Source organism: Microcaecilia unicolor, chromosome 14 (assembly GCF_901765095.1).
Source record: "Microcaecilia unicolor chromosome 14, aMicUni1.1, whole genome shotgun sequence".
Lineage (NCBI taxonomy): Eukaryota > Metazoa > Chordata > Amphibia > Gymnophiona > Siphonopidae > Microcaecilia > Microcaecilia unicolor.
Genome location: NC_044044.1, coordinates 40590972 through 40609578, shown reverse-complemented (window position 1 = coordinate 40609578; position 18607 = coordinate 40590972). Strand labels below are relative to the sequence as shown.

General features: G+C 42.9%; 1 protein-coding gene across 1 annotated transcript; it reads right to left on the bottom strand.

The window, feature by feature from the left end:
• Positions 1 to 601: 601 nt before the first annotated feature.
• CTSS (cathepsin S) lies at positions 602 to 18102 on the bottom strand. The gene is given in 10 exon segments (XM_030187880.1): positions 602 to 795; positions 4644 to 4746; positions 7075 to 7237; positions 7327 to 7551; positions 8573 to 8725; positions 14009 to 14025; positions 14028 to 14093; positions 14096 to 14129; positions 15009 to 15128; positions 17999 to 18102. Coding segments are annotated over 9 exon segments (960 nt in total). The 5' UTR covers positions 15108 to 15128; positions 17999 to 18102; the 3' UTR covers positions 602 to 695.
• Positions 18103 to 18607: the final 505 nt, after the last annotated feature.

Genomic DNA, 18607 nt, shown 5'->3' with positions numbered 1-18607 from the left:
AAACTCATTTTACATGGTATGTGATACTTTATACCTGAGTTTGATTTGTCCTTGCCTTTCTCAGGACGCAGACTGTAGAAGTCCGCCTAGCATTGGTTTTACTCTCCAATTACTGGCGTCGCCACCCAATCTCCGCTAACATTCCGTAGTAATGAGGGGGTTAGTGCCCACTGGAGGCGTAAGGGGGGGGGGTCATCCCTGATTCCCTCCAGTGTTCATCTGGTCATTTAGGGTGCCTGTTTGTGCCTTATTCATTCTAAAAACAGTCTAGACCAAAACATTGAAGTTTCAGTCCTGGACGTTTTTGTTTGTTCCATTATGGCTGTAAAATGTCCAAGTTTTAGGAACACCCTAATCCCACCCCCGATATGCCTTCTTGTGATCTGGATGAACTGCAGATGAATTACATAGATAAACGTTTGCAAAACAGGTTTTGAAAATACTGATTTGGACGTTTTTGTGAGAAAAATGTCCAAATGCTGCTTTATGCCACTTTTTAGATGTTTTTCTCTTTTGAAAATGAGCCCCATAGTAACCTGTGGGACTTTGTAAGTTTGAAAATGAACCCCTGTGAGTCTTAAGAAAACACATGGCAACACGGTTAAAAATCTTGGTTGATATATTGAAGTTAAACATATCAAAAGGAATGAATGAGCTCAGTAGTAAAGAGCAGTTGTCCGTTTTCAAGCGGTGTCTTACAGTTCTGCGTAAGAGCAGTAGCTGGCGATTCCGCATAGGTTCCCATGATTCCTTGCTATCCGAATGAAACCTTCGTCTCCAAAACTGATGCCCCAGCTTTTCAAGCAAAGAGAATAAACACAACATAAGATACAGCTTAAAGAAAAGAGAAATGATGATCCAGTTACTTAGAATATATTATTATTATTATTATTATTATTATTTGTAGCATTTGTATCCCACATTTTCCCACCTATTTGCAGGCTCAGTGTGGCTTACAATACATTGTAAATGATGGAAATACGATTTGTTACAACTCAGTTATGGATTACATTATGAGAAGTTATGCGGAGACAAAGTCAAAGTATCATTAAGGGAATAGGACCGAGGAAAAGAACAATGGAACAGTGGAGAGAATGTTATCTAGATTAAAAATAATTCAGGAGAGGCTGCTGCCCGGTTAAATCGTTTGTGCAGGGCTAGATTCAACAAACGAGGACCACAGTTAGGTCACGGCAGGAAAACAGAAGAACCGTAACCCTTGTAGACACACAGACGAATCAGTCACAACATGGGTGATGAAAGAAAGGGCAGCAGAAGATGTCCGAACTAACACCTTTATTAAACTAACCTAAACTAGGTATCCTGTTTTAAAATTAAACCCCACCCCATAGTTCCTATGGATTCTTTTAGATGACATCTTGAGAAAGTTAAACAATAATCAGAGTCCCTAGATTTTACAGGGGAGGGGGAAAAAACACTTTTGGGCATTCATTGCTGACATCCTCTTGTATTTTAGATGTGAAGAAAATTCTGTACAGTGCTGTTGACTGAAGACCTGTCTGCAAAGAACATTTTTTCTTTGATCATTGTGATAAACGAAGGATAATCTTATTATCCAATTATTTTTGGATAAATTGAGACACAATCGTTTATTATATTTGATATACTGTTTCTCTTGTAGTCAAATCAAAATGGTTTACAATAAAATCAAAATAGAGATACATAGTACAAGGAATTCCAGTATGGATAGTAATGCTCAGTTACTCAGGCCAGACATTCAATAAACAGGCATTCAATTATTCAGACAGACCAAAACAACTAACTTTGATACAGATATATCAATTTCATTATCATTATAAAACATCAGTTATTTCCTTCATGTCTTCCCCCCCCACCCCCTCAATTGCAGTAATCTATCCAGTGCGTTTTTTTGTAGCAAAAAAGGTGTCGGTACTCAAATGCCAGGCCACCCTTCAGGGGTGGAGTGATCACTGAGGGACCCACCCCACAATAGCCACCCCCCTCCTGCAACCAGTCACAGAATCTATGACAAGGCAGAATTGGTGTGTTGAGCCTGAGCTCTTTCATTAAAACTTGGGGTCCATGGGTCAATTTTAGCAGACAATGGAAAAGGTGCCGGTACTCAAATGCCAGGCCACCCTTCAGGGGTGGAGTGATCACTGAGGGACCCACCCCACAATAGCCATGGCCCCTGCAACCAGTCACAGAATCTATGACAAGGCAGAATTGGTGGGTTGAGCCTGAGCTCTTTCATTAAAACTTGGGGTCCATGGGTCAACTTTAGCAGACAATGGAAAAGGTGCCAGTACTCAAATGCCAGGCCACCCTTCAGGGGTGGGGTGATCACTGAGGGACCCACCCCACAATAACTTGGGGACCGTGGGTCAATTTTAGCAGGCAATAGAAAAGGCGCTGGTACTCAGTACCCCCTCAAAAAAAGTCCTGAATCAGTAGACTAAAAAGACATCCCAGAGCTAAATCAAAGCTCCTTTCATAATCCAAAGGCCAGATTGAAAAAAATATGTTTTCAGGACTGTACGGAAAGTAGTATATGAATTCTCTAATCTAAGATTTTGAGGAAGTGAGTTACAAAGGGCCAGGGCAAGGGGAAAAAAATGCAGAGACGCGTGTGGATTCCCATTTTGCCCTTGCTGGTGGTGGCAGAACAAGCCTATTCATTAAAGAGCGAAGTTTACGGGTAGGTGTGTAAGGGATGGCCTGAGTTGCGAGATAAGAGGGGATAACAGTATGCAGTGCTTTGAATGTCATCGCAAGAATTTGAAATTTAATCCGGTATTCAATTGGAAGCCAACGTCAGCGTTGTAACAGCGGAGAGACTTGATCACATCGTTTAGCCTTACAGATAAGACGAGCTGCAGTATTTTGTAAGGTTTGAAGATATTTGATATTGGCTTTAGTAATACCTGCGTATATAGCGTTGCAGTAATCGTAGCAAGAGTTGACATAGGTATAGACAAAACTGACACCAGCGCAGGGTCCCCTTTTGCCTCAGCTTGTTAAAAGGGGCCTTGAGATCCCCAGCTTTGGCCTGAAAGCCACATATTAAAGTGATCCATACAAAGCTTATGGTCTACTGATTTTACCGCTCCTCTGATAAACAACAGTCCATGTTTTGGACCAAATCGAATAGGCCCCAACCTTTGGCTTCTCTGTTGCAATCTTAATTTTTTTGTCTCTCTAATTTATGTTGTTTCTGTAAGTCTGCTCTTGGAGCTATAGAACATATGTTCTTTACTTGTCCTAACTTAGTCTTTTTGGAGCTTGGTTTATTTATTTATTTGTTGCATTTGTATCCCACATTTTCCCACCTATTTGCGGGCGCAAAGTGGTTTAGAATATAAAAAATGTTTAATTTATCTTTTCCATTAAAATACAGAATTGTGATTCTTAGGTCAATTGTATGTCAAGAACATATTTCCCATGAACACTGTAAATTATTTGATGTCATGTTATCCCTAGCCTTGAAAACCATATTAAGCGGGGTACTGGGCTGAACGGACCATTAATCTGGCCCAATGTGGCTACTCTTATGTTCTTATGTATTTTGAAGCCTGGTATCTCCTATCTAAACTAACCTTTAGTCCTCTTGGTTATTTTGTTTTTGGATCTCAAGTCCTTTGAGAGGCATTGGTGAGTTAATCTGTTGTAATAGTATTTTGATTGTAAAAATTAATCTAGCAAATCAGAGGGTACAGATGATACAAAAGTGAGGAGGAGTGGCCTAGTGGTTAGAGCACCGGTCTCGACATCCAGAGTTGCCCGATTCAAATCTCACCGCTGCTCCTTGTGATCTTGGGCAAGTCGCTTAACCCTCCATTGTCTCAGGTACAAAATTAGACTGTGAGCCCTCCAGGGACAGGGAAATACCCAGTGTACCTGAATGTAAGTCGCCTTGAGCTACTATTGAAAAAGGTATGAACAAAATCCAAATAAATAAATAACTAAGTGAATGGAAGTATAACACAAAGGTATCCTATACTTTTTGGTGGAACTCGTTATGTTTGGTCTACAAATATGAAGCCAGAAAAGCAAATTATGTTGATACTTTTTTTAAAACCTCTTAAAAACTTTTTGCTCTACTGAGTTTGACTAGTTGGCTAAGTTACACTCTTTAGTGAAGGTATCCTCCTTGTCAACAATGTTGATGACACTGTTGTTGATTTTGTTCCCTGCTTAATTTCTCTTTTTGTTCTATATCCCTTATCTCTTATTTGTCTTGTTTGTCTGTCCTAATTAGATTGTAAGCTCTGTCGAGCAGGGACATGTTCAAGTGTACAGTGCTGTGTACGTCTTGTAGCGCTATAGAAATAAGTAGTAGTAGTCTTTGGGATTCCAGAATCTCGGTACTCTTTGGGATTCCGGAATCATTCTACTCTTTGTCCTTATCCCTTATTTGTCCTGTTTGTCCTAATTAAATTGTAAGCTCTGTTGAGCAAGGACTGTCTCTTCATGTTCAAGTGTACATGCGTACGTCTAGTAGCGTTATAGAAATGATAAATAGTAGTACTATATGCCTCTGTGTTACTGTACTGTGTTATCGTACTCTGTTGTACTTTTTTTGAAAAGTTTCAATAAATATGATTTGACCTTAAAAAAAAGTGATCCTGAAGACGTCACTGCACAGGATCAGTGGATCTTACCTGTTTTTCAGTAGCCAGTACTCTTGTCCATTGAGGGTTCCATAACCAATAGCAAGGACCCCGTGGTTTACCTCTTGACTGCAGGACGTGTCGTCATACACACCTGTGAATGAACAGAAGCAAACCAAGAGTGAAAAAGAATGAAGTCAACAATTGAGGCGTGTAGGCATCTACGCGTGCCCGGATGATAATTCCATTTTTTTACGCACGGCAGAAAATATTTTTTATTTTCTACTGCGTGGCAGTAACCGAGCAGCAATTTTCAGTGTAGACGTGCGGACAATTATCACCAAGTCAATGTGTGGCGGTAAGGTCTCAGGCCCAAAATGGACGTGCGCCAATTTTTATTTTGCCACACATCCTTTTTGGCAAAAAAAAGGCCTTTTTTGCAGGCGTGCTTTGCACATCTGATACACACTTCTACACCAGTGCAGGCCATTTTTTGGAGCATCTTAGCAAAAGCACCCCTCCATCAGCTTGGGTAAGACTAACGGTTTGCATAGAGAAATAAGTCAAGGCTGAAAGGAATGTAACAATGCTCTATTATAACTTTTCAAACTGTTATCACCTAGTTATTATCGCTACAAATCAAATGTCTGGTATTCAAAATAGCTCAGCTCCTAAATTTGTGTTCTATTTTCAGTCAAACTTGGGAGCATAAATTGTCAGCTGAAAATTCATTGTAATGCAGGAATTTAAAGTTATGCTTATAAATTTAGGTTGCAAGTCTGTCTGCTTAAGTTAAGTACGTAAATATTGCCATACTGGGACAGACCGAAGGTCCATCAAGCCCAGCATCCTGTTTCCAACAGTGGCCAATCCAGGTCACAAACACCTGGCAAGATCCCCAAAAAGTACAAAACATTCTATACTGCTTATCCCAGAAATACTGGATTTTCCCCAAGTCCATTTAATAATGGTCTATGGACTTTTCCTTTAGGAAGCCGTCCAAACCTTTTTTTAACTCTGCTAAGCTAACCGCCCCTACCACATTCTCTGGCAACTAATTCCAGAGTTTAATTACACGTTGAGTGAAGAAGAATTTTCTCCAATTTGTTTTAAATTTGCTACTTTGTAGCTTCATAGCTTACCCCCTAGTCCTAGTATTTTCGGAAAACGTAAACAGATGTTTCACGCCTACCCGTTCCACTCCACTCATTATTTTATAGACCTCTATCATATTTCCCCTCAGCCGCCCTTTCTCCAAGCTGAAGAGCCCCAGCCGCTTCAGCCTTTCCTCATAGGGAAGTCGTCCCATCCCCTTTATCATTTTCGTCACCCTTCTCTGCACATTTTCTAACTATATATACAAAAGCCAAGAAATGTTTATTAATAAAAATAGAGTTAAGAAAAGTGTGAAAGAATGATCCCAATGTAGGTAAGTCATAGGACTGATTTCCTATGTGAAACGAGTTACCACCAAAGTCTTTGAATAATAATGATATTGAGTGATTTTAATACTGCATTTTCAGCCTTTATAAGCTTGACTTGAAGATTGTTACCAGCGCTGAGCATATTATTTGCATAAATTTAGGCCTGCCGTTCATTCACCTAGATTTATGAGTCTAATGCTGAAAGTCTGTACTAGACTCCTTTTTTCCCTGCCCCAACTCCACCCCTGTTGCCACCGATTTTTCCTGCTCCAAAATTACGGATTTAGTGAAACTTTGAGTATAAATTTAAGCATTCAGTCCTAGTAAATTTTCAGAGGCCAATCAAGGAGCATAACTCTCAAAAGTTACAAGCAGACATCCTTTGAATATCATGCCTGTTGGAAGTTCAGCCATTTTAGAAAGTCAAATGTGTTTTTGGAGCTACCAAGAAGTGTTGAGATAGGGAAATAAGACAGAAGCCTACAACTCACCATAGGCACCGACTCCGTGGGTGCTCGAGCACCCCCAATATTTTAACCCACCGGAAGTTCCCAGCCAGCCCGACCTGCCTGCCCTCTTCTTCCTCAACAGTCCTCCGTCCTTGCCTTCCTGCCGCCCAGAATTTAAAACTCATCTTACCTCGGGTCCTGGCAGCAGTGAAAGGCGTGCAGGCTCGGCTTCAGCCTTCCCTTCTCTCTGAGCTCTGGTCCCGCCCTCATTTTCTGTTTCCGCAAGGGCCGGAACCAGAGCTAAAAGGGAAGGCTGAAGCGCTGAGCCTGCTCGCCGTTCACTGCTGCCAGGACTGAAGGTAAGATGAGTTTTAAATTCTGGGCGGCAGGAAGGCGAGGACGGAGGACTGTTGTGGGAGAAGAGATCGGGTTGGAGTTGGGACTGGCACTCGGAGGAGAGGGGGGCCTGGAACTCTGAGGAGAGGGAAGGGGGCCTGGAACTCGGAGGAGGGGGGAGAGGAGAGAAGGGGAGGGGGAAATGCACCACCTGTTAAAAAAAAAATTCAGCACCCCCAATCATTTTGAAAAGTTGGCTCCTATGCAACTCACCACTCTTGTATAAGAAAAACGAAATGCGGGATGCATCTAGGGCAACAGATATGGGTCCCACATTGGCGAGTGCTTCCTGGAGAGCTTCCTCTGTGGGTTTGAGCTCTGTGTACTTGGAACTTGTAGCTGCCTTGCCCACAGGATTATAGCGGCACGTTCCATCCTGGCAGAGCAAGCATAGGTCAGAAATAAAGCCTTCATCTCCCTCTTCCTGTAAGCATGAATATACGAGTCTGAAACCCAGCGACAAACCTTGGCTTCGTACGGATATGAAGATTCCGAATCGATTCCCTGATTGTCAATCACATATTGGAAGGCTCTGGTCATGAAGCCCCCATTGCATCCGTGGTTACCGTACTTGGTGGAGCAGTCAACTAGATTCTGAGGGCTAAGAGACACCAGTTTCCCTGTTTTCAGTTTCAGCTGCCCTTCTAAGGCCCCCACCGCACTGAAGGCCCAGCAGGAACCACAGCCGCCCTGAAAATATAGAAGAATGGAGGGAGAAATCCTGAAATCAAGAAGGAGCCTCACCCTCACTAATTCCCAAGTCATACAGATTCATTGACATTTTAGAGCAAATCCGTGAGGTAAACCAGTAATGTGCTGCCTCCTTTCTAGAGCTCATCCAAGCTCAGGATTAAATTAGCATTATTTCTCTGGTTCCAAGAACAGCATTCAAGAGCTTGTAGGAGGTGATGAAAGTAGAGGAAAATGTGGGTAGAGGGCCATGGGCTCCATAGACGAGAAGGACAATCTTAGGGTTAAGAAAATGTATTGGTCAAGGACTTGACACAACGGGTGTGTTTTGGCCCAAAAGGCCTGCTTCAGGAGTCTCTTTTTTTTTAAAATAAACTTCAAAATCTCTTGATGTTAAGCATTCTTGTCTCTGGAGCCTGTGGTCCTCTACCCACCTTTTTCCTCTCCTTTTGAGCATTTCCGTAGGGTCATAGAGTTCTCTGCATCTGCGGATTTCTGTTGGAGGTGAAGAGAGCAGTATCAAATTTATGGGAAAGGGAAGTATTTCCACATATGGAAAAGTGCTCACCTATATATAAGTAATTGCGTGTTGGAGAAGTGTTTCCCAGGGGAAACTGAGAATGCATTTACATTCATATGTTTGCATTTCCGAAAGTCTGCATACAAGTGTAAAGGGAAAACATACCCTGACAAACAGGTGTGCCTATTTTTCCCAAATCAATTTGTAAAGGAAAAATGTTTATCTTTTGAAAATTACTGTAACGTCTGTGGGTAGAAATTAGTCACAGGCTTTTACTGCTGTAATTGTCTGTTGCTCATGTTTGATTTATTCTTACTGTACACCACCTTGAGTGAATTCCTTCAAAAATGCGGTAAATAAATTCTAATAAATAAGTGAAAGCTTAATTTGAAAGTTACCCCCCACAATAAATAACACCCCTGTGAAAGGATCGTCTTCCCCACCTGTTTTGTTGACTCAAATCGCATTAAGTCATGGGATTAGGGTGACAAAAGTGCTTACCTGATACTTAACTTCCGTAACACAGCCTTTCTCTCTCCAATCCACTGTGTCGGGCAGCTTTCCAATTGATTTTACGCGGTGGGTAGCATTCATTCTTTCATAGTGGGGAGGAACTTGCAGTCCAGTTAGCTTTAAAGTCACTTCCTCGCTAGTCTAATATTGGGGGGAAAAAAAGAGTCATTTTCTCAGTATTTCCATGTATCTGTGGTGTGCTTTTCCTACCTGAACGCACTGCCAAAAGTCGTAAAAACAACGTACGACCACCTAAATTTCCGGAAATCACTAAAAACAAACCTGTTCAAAAAGGCATACCCCACCAACCCAACATAAAAGCCTGAATACCTGCAACACAACGAAACCAAAGCTCGTAATGGACATAACTTAACTCTTCCTCTCTAAGATCCACTATTGTATCTGTCACACATGAACCTTATCCTGCCACAATATCACCTTGTATTTGTTCATACCGGAATTGGTGAATGCCGATACAGTACTTGTAAGCCACATTGAGCCTGCAAATAGGTGGGGAAATGTGGGATACAAATGTAACAAATAAAATAAAAAATGTATTGGAAGTCATCAGGTCTCTGCTTGATTATAAGTGTAGGTTGTTGGGCTGCAGTGATCCCTCTGGGTGGGACTGCTCTGCTGCAGTTGGTTTTCATCAGGCTTGCATGGCAGAAAGGAATCTGGTCACAGCTTTAGGTGCCAAGGGTGAGGACGAAACCTCTTGGATTTGCAGTCCGAAAGAGAAGTTACTAAGCAAGGGCTGTCTCATGCAGAGGTGGTAGAATCTCGGTCATTAGAGATTTTGAAGAACTTTGGTGTGATTTAAGCACAAGGGAAGGACTGGGTGGATTCTTGTCATCTCCTCCAGCTGTAGACTTTATGAGGTAGATATTCAGCCGTAGTAATCAGTGGTTTTTAAGCTACATACTGCCGTGGGCTGCACTATGTCCAGGCGCCGGTGCTGAATATCTAGAAAAAGGCAGTCACCTGGAAGTTATCGGGCACCAGTTATTCTTCAGACTGGGGCCTGGTTAGTTCAGTGGCTTTATACTGCATCCTAAGGGGCCCTTTTACAAGGTGTACTGAAAAATGGGCTGTGGTAGTGTAGATGCATGTTTTGGGCGGGCGCAGAATCATTTTTAAACGCACCTATAAAAAATGCCTTAAAAAATTTTTTTTGCCGAAAATGGACGTGCGGCAAAATGAAAATTGCCGCGCGTCCATTTTGGGTCTGAGACCTTACTGCCAGCCATTGATCTAGCGGTAAGGTCTCGTGTGGCAACGGTTTACGTGCGTAGAATGCGTATTATTTATTTATTTATTTATTGCATTTGTATCCCACATTTTCCCACCTCTTTGCAGGCTCAATGTGGCTTACATTACATCATGAATAGTGGAACTACATAAGAAAATAGACATTTAGTATTACATAAGGATCTTGGGTAGCATGATAGTGATAAAGCATGATACTAGTGTGTCAAGTAAATATCGTAAGGCAATTCTGGATATGTGTGTTGGAGTTCACATTTGTTGATCTTTGTGGTATGCCTTGTTAAAGAGATGTGTCTTCAGTAGTTTGAGGAAGTTAGTTCGTAGATTGTTTTTAAGTTGCGCGGCAGCGCGTTCCAGAATTGTGTGCTCAAGTAGGAAAAGGTTGACGCGTGCATTAGTTTGTATTTTAGACCTTTGCAGCTGGGGAAGTGAAGATTACATGCATCAATTATAGAATACACTTAGTTCTGTGCGTAAATTCTAATTAATGCCAATTAGTGCTTAAGTGGTAGTTATTGGCGCTGATTGGCTTCTTAACTAATTAAGTTGTGCGTGCAAATCCAGAATACAACCGGATTATATGGAATCTGTGTAGGTTGCTAGTCTGAAAAGGCTTTATATGGCATTGAAGTTACATTTTAAACTGCAATGATGTAGTAAAGCTTTCTCTTTTGTTTTTCTTTTTTTTTTTAATTCTACATTTTATGTAACACAACTTTCACCCAAAAAACATGGGCAAAATGTCCAAAATCCTATCTGTATCAGACAGACCCCAAACTGACCCTTACATAGACTTCCCCCCTTTCCTAAATGTTCCCTTACCCAGCACCTCCCTGTCTATACAAATAGTAGTTAATTATCCTCATCCTGGTTCCCACTTTCCTTCCTTCCCTCCCCCTAGTTTTACCGCCCAACCACTCTTTCTCTAACCATTAAGAATCTCATGTACCTCTCCAAAACATGCACCCCATACCAGACAAAACCAAACACACAACCTACAACTCTGCATGTCCTGTGATTTCTTTCTTCTCCTTACCTACTAGAGAGGTATTACAGTCAGGCCAGGGATATTCCCCCCTTCCCATCCCCTGAAAGGATGCTCTCCTCTGAAACATATCCCTCTTATTCTTCAGCGAATATGTAATCTGCTCAAATATCATCATCTTTCAAACCTTACAGATCCATTCCCCTCATGTAGGGCTTCCAGTTTTGAGCTGTTGTGATTTTTGCAGCAAACAGCAGCTGTAGAATCAACTCCTTATTTCTCCCTACTTCTTTGCTTCTCCTTCTGTTCCTAACAAAAAGCCATAGGAGTCCAATAACTAGCCCACATATTTTCTCAGTATCCTCCTTACTCCTCCTCCTCCTCCCTACTACTACTACTTGACATTTCTAAAGCGCTACTAGGTTACGCAGCGCTGTACAATTTCAACATAGAAGGACAGTCCCTGCTCAAAGGAGCTTACAATCTAAAGGACAAATGGACAAAGGACCTCCTCCCAAAAAGCCCTAAATACCCCACATTCCCACCAAAAATGATCAAAGGTACCATCAACTTATACCCTTTTCAGCATACTGGCTGGTTCTCTCCCACCTGGATTACTGTAGCGGAATTTATGCGGGCTGCAAGATCTCCTTACTGAAAAAGTTCCAGACAGTCCAGAACACTGCTGCGAGACTGATTCTAGGAGAACATCGTTATGCTCATGCAGAGCCTCTGCGCTTCAGGCTCCATTGGCTACCCGTAAAGGAGCGCATCACTTTTAAGCTCTGCTCCTTAACCCACAAAATCATCTATGGGTTGGCTCCTGAGTACATGCTCCCATTGATCGACCTTCCACCCAGGAATGCCACGCCTGCTGCACAGACATATCTCCACCTCCACTTCCCAAATTGTAAGGGTGTCAAGTACAAAAGGATTTTCACCTCATCCTTCCGCCACTGGTGCCCTAAATCCTGGAATGCTCTCCCGCAGCACGTTAAAGCACAAATGGACCGCGGCCTTTTCAAGAAGCTGCTGAAAAACCCACTTCTTTACCAAAGCTACTCCGCAAATTGATAACCCCCTCTCGCTCCCCACCCTGCTCAGCTTTCTGTTGCTAGTTATTTTTTCCCACCGTCTAGCTTCTGTCTCCTCTGCACTGTATTTTAACTTGTTTGTATATTTGCCTAGTTTTTGTAAGTCACATTGTGCCTGCATGAGTGGGAAAATGTGGGATATAAATGAACAATAAATAAATAAAATAAAGTTTGAGGAATGTGCGGGATGATTTTGTAGTGTTCCTGGGTGGTAGGTCTATCAGGTCTGACATGTAGGTTGGGGCATCTCCGTGAATGATTTTGTGAAGTAGGGTACATATTTTGAACGTGATGCGTTCTTTGAGTGGTAGCCAGTGTAGCTTTTCTCGTAGGGGTTTAGCACTTTCATATTTTGTTTTACCGAATATAGGTCTAGCTGCTGTGTTCTGGGCTGTTTGAAGTTTCTTGATTATTGCTCTTTGCAGCCAGCAAAAGTGCGTTGCAATAGTCTAGATGGCTAAGAACCATTGATTGTACCAGGTTACGGAAGACGGTCCTTGGGAAGAAAGGTCTCACCTCTTTTTAATTTCTACATTGAGTGGAACATCTTCTTGGCTGTGTTTTTCGCGTGATTCTCAAAATAAAAAATATTTTCCAGCTCGCTTAGTGGACATGGCATCAAAAATGAAATTACCGCAAGGGCCACACGTTAGCTTGGTGGTACCTCAAAATTGACACGCGTTGGGCTTAGTACATGGCTTAGTATAAGAGCCCCTTAGCCGGTTAGCAGACTGAATATCTCTGCCAACCAGTTAAGCTCCAGCTCTTTCCAGTCTCCACCCCCCGGATCACCACAGTATTAAGCAGACCGTGCGGTCGTCACATGCAGTATTCGATGGCACTAAACGCTTGAATGCCAACTGAACATTGCAGATGGCCAGCTCAACAGGGTTGACCCAGGCAGGAGCTTCTCCTGCCTTGTTAATCCTTTTTGAATACCAGGCCCTATGACTTTAGATGACCTCTTAGCTTGCTCAATCTTTCTATGACAGTAGGTGACTGTTTGAAGTACCTTTCAGCCCTATCTCACTTTGTTGGGAACATCCTGCAAAAAAAAAGGAACAATTGACAATCTAGAATAGATGTAAAATCATTAACTGTACTTATTTTATGCAGTGAGACAGGCCAATGGTCTTTGTCATACACGTATATGGGGACAGACTTAATGATCTCAATATCTCATATACTTGGGAAGGGAGACAGGAGATATGATAGAGACATTTAAATACCTCAAAGGCATAAGTGCACAGGAGGTGTGTCTCAATTGAAAGGAAGCTCTGGAATGAGGTGTATAGGATGAAAATGAAAGGGGACAGACTCAGGAGTAACCTGAGGAAATACTCAATGGAAGGGTGATGAATGTATGGAGATGAGCACTGTATCTGAGTTCAAGAATGCATGGGGTAAGCACAGCGGATCTCTGAGGAGAGGAAGGGATTGTAGGTATTAGTAGTTGGTCTGGATGGACAGACTGGATAGGCCGTTTGGTCTTTATCTGTGTCGGTTTCTCTGTTTCTATGTACAGAGGATCTCTGAGGGAGAGGAAGGGATTGTAGAGATTAGTAGTTGGTCTGGATGGACAGACTGGATAGGCCGTTTGGTCTTTATCTGTGCCGGTTTCTGTGTTTCTATGTACAGAGGATCTCTGAGGGAGAGGGAGGGATTGTAGAGATTAGGAGTTGGTCTGGATGGATATGCTGTATGGTCTTTATGTTCCATCAGTTTCTCTGTTTTCTGTGTTGTCAAAAGAAAGAGTGACACCTTCTTTTACTCCTTTATATTTTTCCTTATAATCATTGCCTGTTTTAGCCCCGCTGATACATGGGGATAGCTAATGGATTGCAAAGCAACAAGGCTTGTACAGTTATTAAAAAATAATGCCTTTGGAAGCCAGCAAAGGAAATACTGAGTAGACAGTGTCCGAAAGTGTGAAATTTCACTGCACTATATCTATTTTCACATTAACATTAATGGTCTGGGATAAACCCCCCCGAGTTTCTTTTTTAGTTTTCATAAAAATCTAGGTTCTCACGGTATGATAGCCTCTCTTTCCATCCAACTACCTTGTATACGTACCATATCAGCCAGATGTTCATCCCCACCTCGTAGGAGTGCATTCCTAGAGAGTGCTCCAGATTATGTAGTGTAACAAACTTCAGGTCTTCTCCCAGTTCACACGCCTCATTTTGGCTTCATCCTATAAACACAATGTGCAAAACCACCCCAGAAAGCTATTAAAACACAAGCAGGGAGAGTTGGAAAGCAAATAATCCTGAGACCATGTAATTAAAAATGTGCTGTGATTATTTTTAGAAACATACCTTTTAGTGGTTTAATCTCTGGCCAGGGCCGGTCTAAGCAGGGGCGACAGGGGCAGTTGTACAGGGCCTCACGCTTCTAGGGGCCCCATTATCTCTGACACGTCTGTCCTCCTGTCTTGGAACACCTCCCTGCTACGTACCTTAATGTGCATCCACGTTTCAGTAGAGAGCATCAGGCCAGCAGCAGCGATTTTCATATCCTGTCAGCTGCTGAGCCTTCTCGCTGCTGAGTCCCGCCCCCTTTTGATGTCACTTCCTGCCTTACGCAAGGGCGGAATGCAGCAGCAGCAGCAGCAGCAGCAGCAGTGAGGAGGCTCTGGGTTCGGCAGCTGACAGGATATGAAAATTGCTGCCGCTCTTACTGAAATGTGGTAGGTGCAAATCAAGGTTATGGTGTGAGGTGGGTTCCGAGAGCTCTAAACCTCCTTTTAAACTGATAAATTATGGCTTAGGGTGGGGGGGGGGGGGGGGCCACTGAACTGGTCTGCACAGGGTCCCAGAGTTGCTAAGATTGGCCCTGTCTCTTGCCCATGCATCTCCTGTCCCCCACTGTGAGATTTGCTTGTCATAATGGCTGCCACTAAGACGTAGCAATATTGTTGATTTTTAACACATTCCTAGCGTTTCCATTTCTTCTACTTTGGTCCTGCAAGCTCACATCCTGCACTTTCTCCTGTGGAAATATATACTTCTAGTGAAAGTGTCCAGATGACGTGCGCCATAGAAGCGGCTTCCAAAACTCTTGGATCATATACCTCGTTTGTATACTGTTTGTCATAGGTTTCCTTCCACAGCTTCCAGTGGTTGTCTAGGCTGGGGTCCATCTGCCAAGAGCTGGCAGCAGAAGCCAACATCAACAGACCAACGCCTTCATTCTGCTCAACAGAAGAGAGATTTTACCAGTTATTACAATACTTTGACGCTAGGTTTTGGGGCTTATTGCTTATTTTGTTGTGTGTTCTGGATCTGGCAGTTTCCTTTCCCTCATTTGGGGTTCCAGCTGAATCAGAACCAGGACACAGATCCACTATCCCCTCCCATCTTCTGGTATGGTGATGAGAATCTTTGACCACCAGGGCCATGCGCCTGGGCGCTTTCTGGAACCCTGCAATCATGGCTCTAACACTAGATGTCGCCATCGCATGATGAATGGGACATCTTTCCCTCCCTCTCTCTCCCATCATGGCTGCCAAGGGCAACATGCCCTAGCACCGACTGGCTCAGGGAGCAGGAAGCCTGAGCTGAGAGTCAAACCCACGTCCCTTTGCTTTTACATTTGTCAGTAAAAAGTGGCAAAGAATTCAATTTGTCTTCAGAGCCAGCATTAAGGTTACCATTAAGGACTGTATAAGGTGCGCCTGCAGTTATGCGCGGTCTGGCACATTTGACTGCAGGAATAGGCAAGGACAAATCAAGATCAAGTATCGCATCATACCTTATGCTATGTATTTTATCTTGTTGGGCAGACTGGATGGACTGTACAGGTCTTTATCTGCCATCATCTACTGTGTCACTATGTTAGAGGCAGGATCTAGAGAGAGAGACACGGGGACAAAGTTTGTCCCCATCCTCGCCCCGTCCCCGTGAGTTCTGTCTCCATCCCCACAGGCCCTGTCTTTGTCCCTGCCCTGTGGGCTCTGTCCTTATCTGCAGAAGCCTCAAACACTTATGATTTTATATTTAAATCTTTTTATTAAAGTATAAAAAGATTCAATATGCTGTGTAACTGTTGTGTATAAATTACAAATAGAAAACAATAATAACAATGAGCAGCTATAATAACCCTCCCTCCACCACCCTCTACCCTTCCAACCTCAACAATAGCTGATTTCTACTACCCCAAGGAATCCTAATCCACCCTGTTAAAATGTCCAGGGGTACAAAATGGGACTTGATGTACTGCCTTTCTGTGGTATTTTGCAACTACATTCAAAGTGGTTTACATGTATACAGGTACTTATTTTGTACCTGGGGCAATGGAGGGTTAAGTGACTTGCCCACAGTCACAAGGAGCTGCAGTGGGAATCGAACCCAGTTCCCAAGGATTAAAGTCCACTGCACTAACCACTAGGCTACTCCTCCAAGGAGAAATATGCCCTATGAAGCATTGTTATGATTTTTAAATCTGTGGATGAATAAGAAGTCATCAACAATCTCAGGATTCAGTCTATCTCTCCTGTCTTCCACAGTCCTTCCTGCAATAGAAGATGTTTTCTTAGAAGATGTGCTGGTAGCAGAATATACAGGATCCCTCATGCAAATTCTGCTAGTTGTGGCCAACATGTTTGCTAGTTTCCCCCCCAAATCAAAATATTGTTGTCTGCATCACTCAAATATAAATAACAGTCCAGCTCATTACCAGGCTTCAAAGTAGAAAATGACACAGGGTCAAAGTTTATCCCCGTCCCCGCCCCTGCGGTTATTACGGGTCCCCATCTCTGCGTCATTCTCTAGTTCACAGCCCTTGGTGGGGTGGAAGGAGGACGTCACTTTCATTGTGTAATAATGACACCTAGTGGCCAGATTTAGAGCACATGACTGCAGGTTCTGGAAGAATCCTTTGTGCCTAACCCTGGCCGGAAGCTCTCACTGCACTGATTGGGCTAAGGAAGTAAGGAGTGGATATAAAATGAGGGGAGTGAAGGGCTATGGTGCAAGATCCCACCAATTGAACTGGAAACCCAAAGGAGCTCAAGGAAAACTGTCACCCCTCCCCAGCCCCCCAGAGAAAATGAATTGGGGAAGAGAAAAATAACTTGCTGCTTGATTAGTTCTGTTGATTTTGGTAAGACTCCTGAATTACTAGTATGGCTTTGTTTATAAGCAGTCATTGCGTCCTCCCCTGGTCTACTGCTGACCCTGACGAACTCATTAAGGCTAAGCTAGTTCTCTTGATCCAGCTCTCATCCTAGGAGAAGTAAGTGGCAGAAGTGGAGAGGGTCCCTAACTTACCAGCCATGGTTTTGCCTCACTGCATAATGAATTGTAATTTTAATTTTCTTAGGGTGCTCAATGAGAGCAAAGCCAGAAATGGATCAGCCAGTTTTGGTTGGCCTGGATTGAGCTGGAAACTGTGGGTGGTTATGAAAGGTGTGGATTTACATAATAACATTGCGGTGCTGTATTTTTCTAACAGGCATTTCCTCCTTGGTTGTTTCATTCTTACTTCTGCGTGTCTCTTTCTTCATTTGCTGTTTTGCACGTTTACGGTTCATAGACTTTAGGCTTGTACCAGAGACCCAGTGTATCCAAGTAATCCCATGTCTAATTACTGTGGCAATCCTGAAAATCCAACTGGTTAGGCTGCCTCCTGAACGAGGAGATAGTGCTGTAGAAGCCAAACCTGGTAGATGTCTAAATCTTCAAAGCCAATGCTCACATTTAGACCCGGCTCAGACCTCGCAAGGGTAAGGTTGCCAGTCTCCTGACAGGGTTGATCCGGTTCTGGGTTTACCCCATAGCATGCAGGGACTAGTAGTCTTCCTCGTCTTAAGGAATGCAAAAGGAGATCAGAACTACATGTCCCTGATGTAATGGAATAAAGCCAGGTCTGGTCTGGGCCAACCCTGTCAGGTGATTCTGGATCCAGCTAGCAAGCCTACAATCAAGGGATGCATCTGTTAACCTACAAATAATTGAGATTTCTTAAATCTCTCTTGCCCTGGGGCCACAACTGGACTGTGTTGTTTTTCCACAACTCCAGTCTTTCCTTACGTTTAAATAGTTTGATCTAAAGCAGACATACCTTTCTGTTCTCGTGCTTCCCATCAAATTAGCTACCGAGGCAGCTGTGATCTTGCGGGTGATGTACTGTTACCAACTGTGCGAAAACCATGACCACGCATGTGACCTTTGGATCTCATTTGTGGCTTCAGTTTATCCCAGAAATGTCTTACCGGTAACAGATGATGCAGCTGATCTCACTGGCACAGAGTTAAGAAAGCTTTTTTTTTCATTGGGTGATGAAATAATATTAAGTCTGTGCAGGGGAAAGCCTGAACTGTTTACAGGAAGCAAAAGGAAGTATTTTTTTAAACATCAGATTTATTAATGATGAAATGATAATACATTTTCTGATTGTAAATAGCGTCCATGTTATTCCTGAGTTGTCTTTTGGTTGCAGTTTTTTTAGGTGCATCCCTGTATTTCAAGTTTCTGCTCCCCATCTACAACCTGCCTCCCCCCCCACCCCCCCACCGACCCACCCACCTTTCAAGGCAACATGTAGCATCAGATCATACCCTGAGCACTAAGATTTTTACACTGGTTATCCCCAGATACTGGTACTGAATTTCCAGGTATAAAGCAGCTCCAGTACTTATCCCAGTACTGGCAATATTTTGGCAGTGGCTGC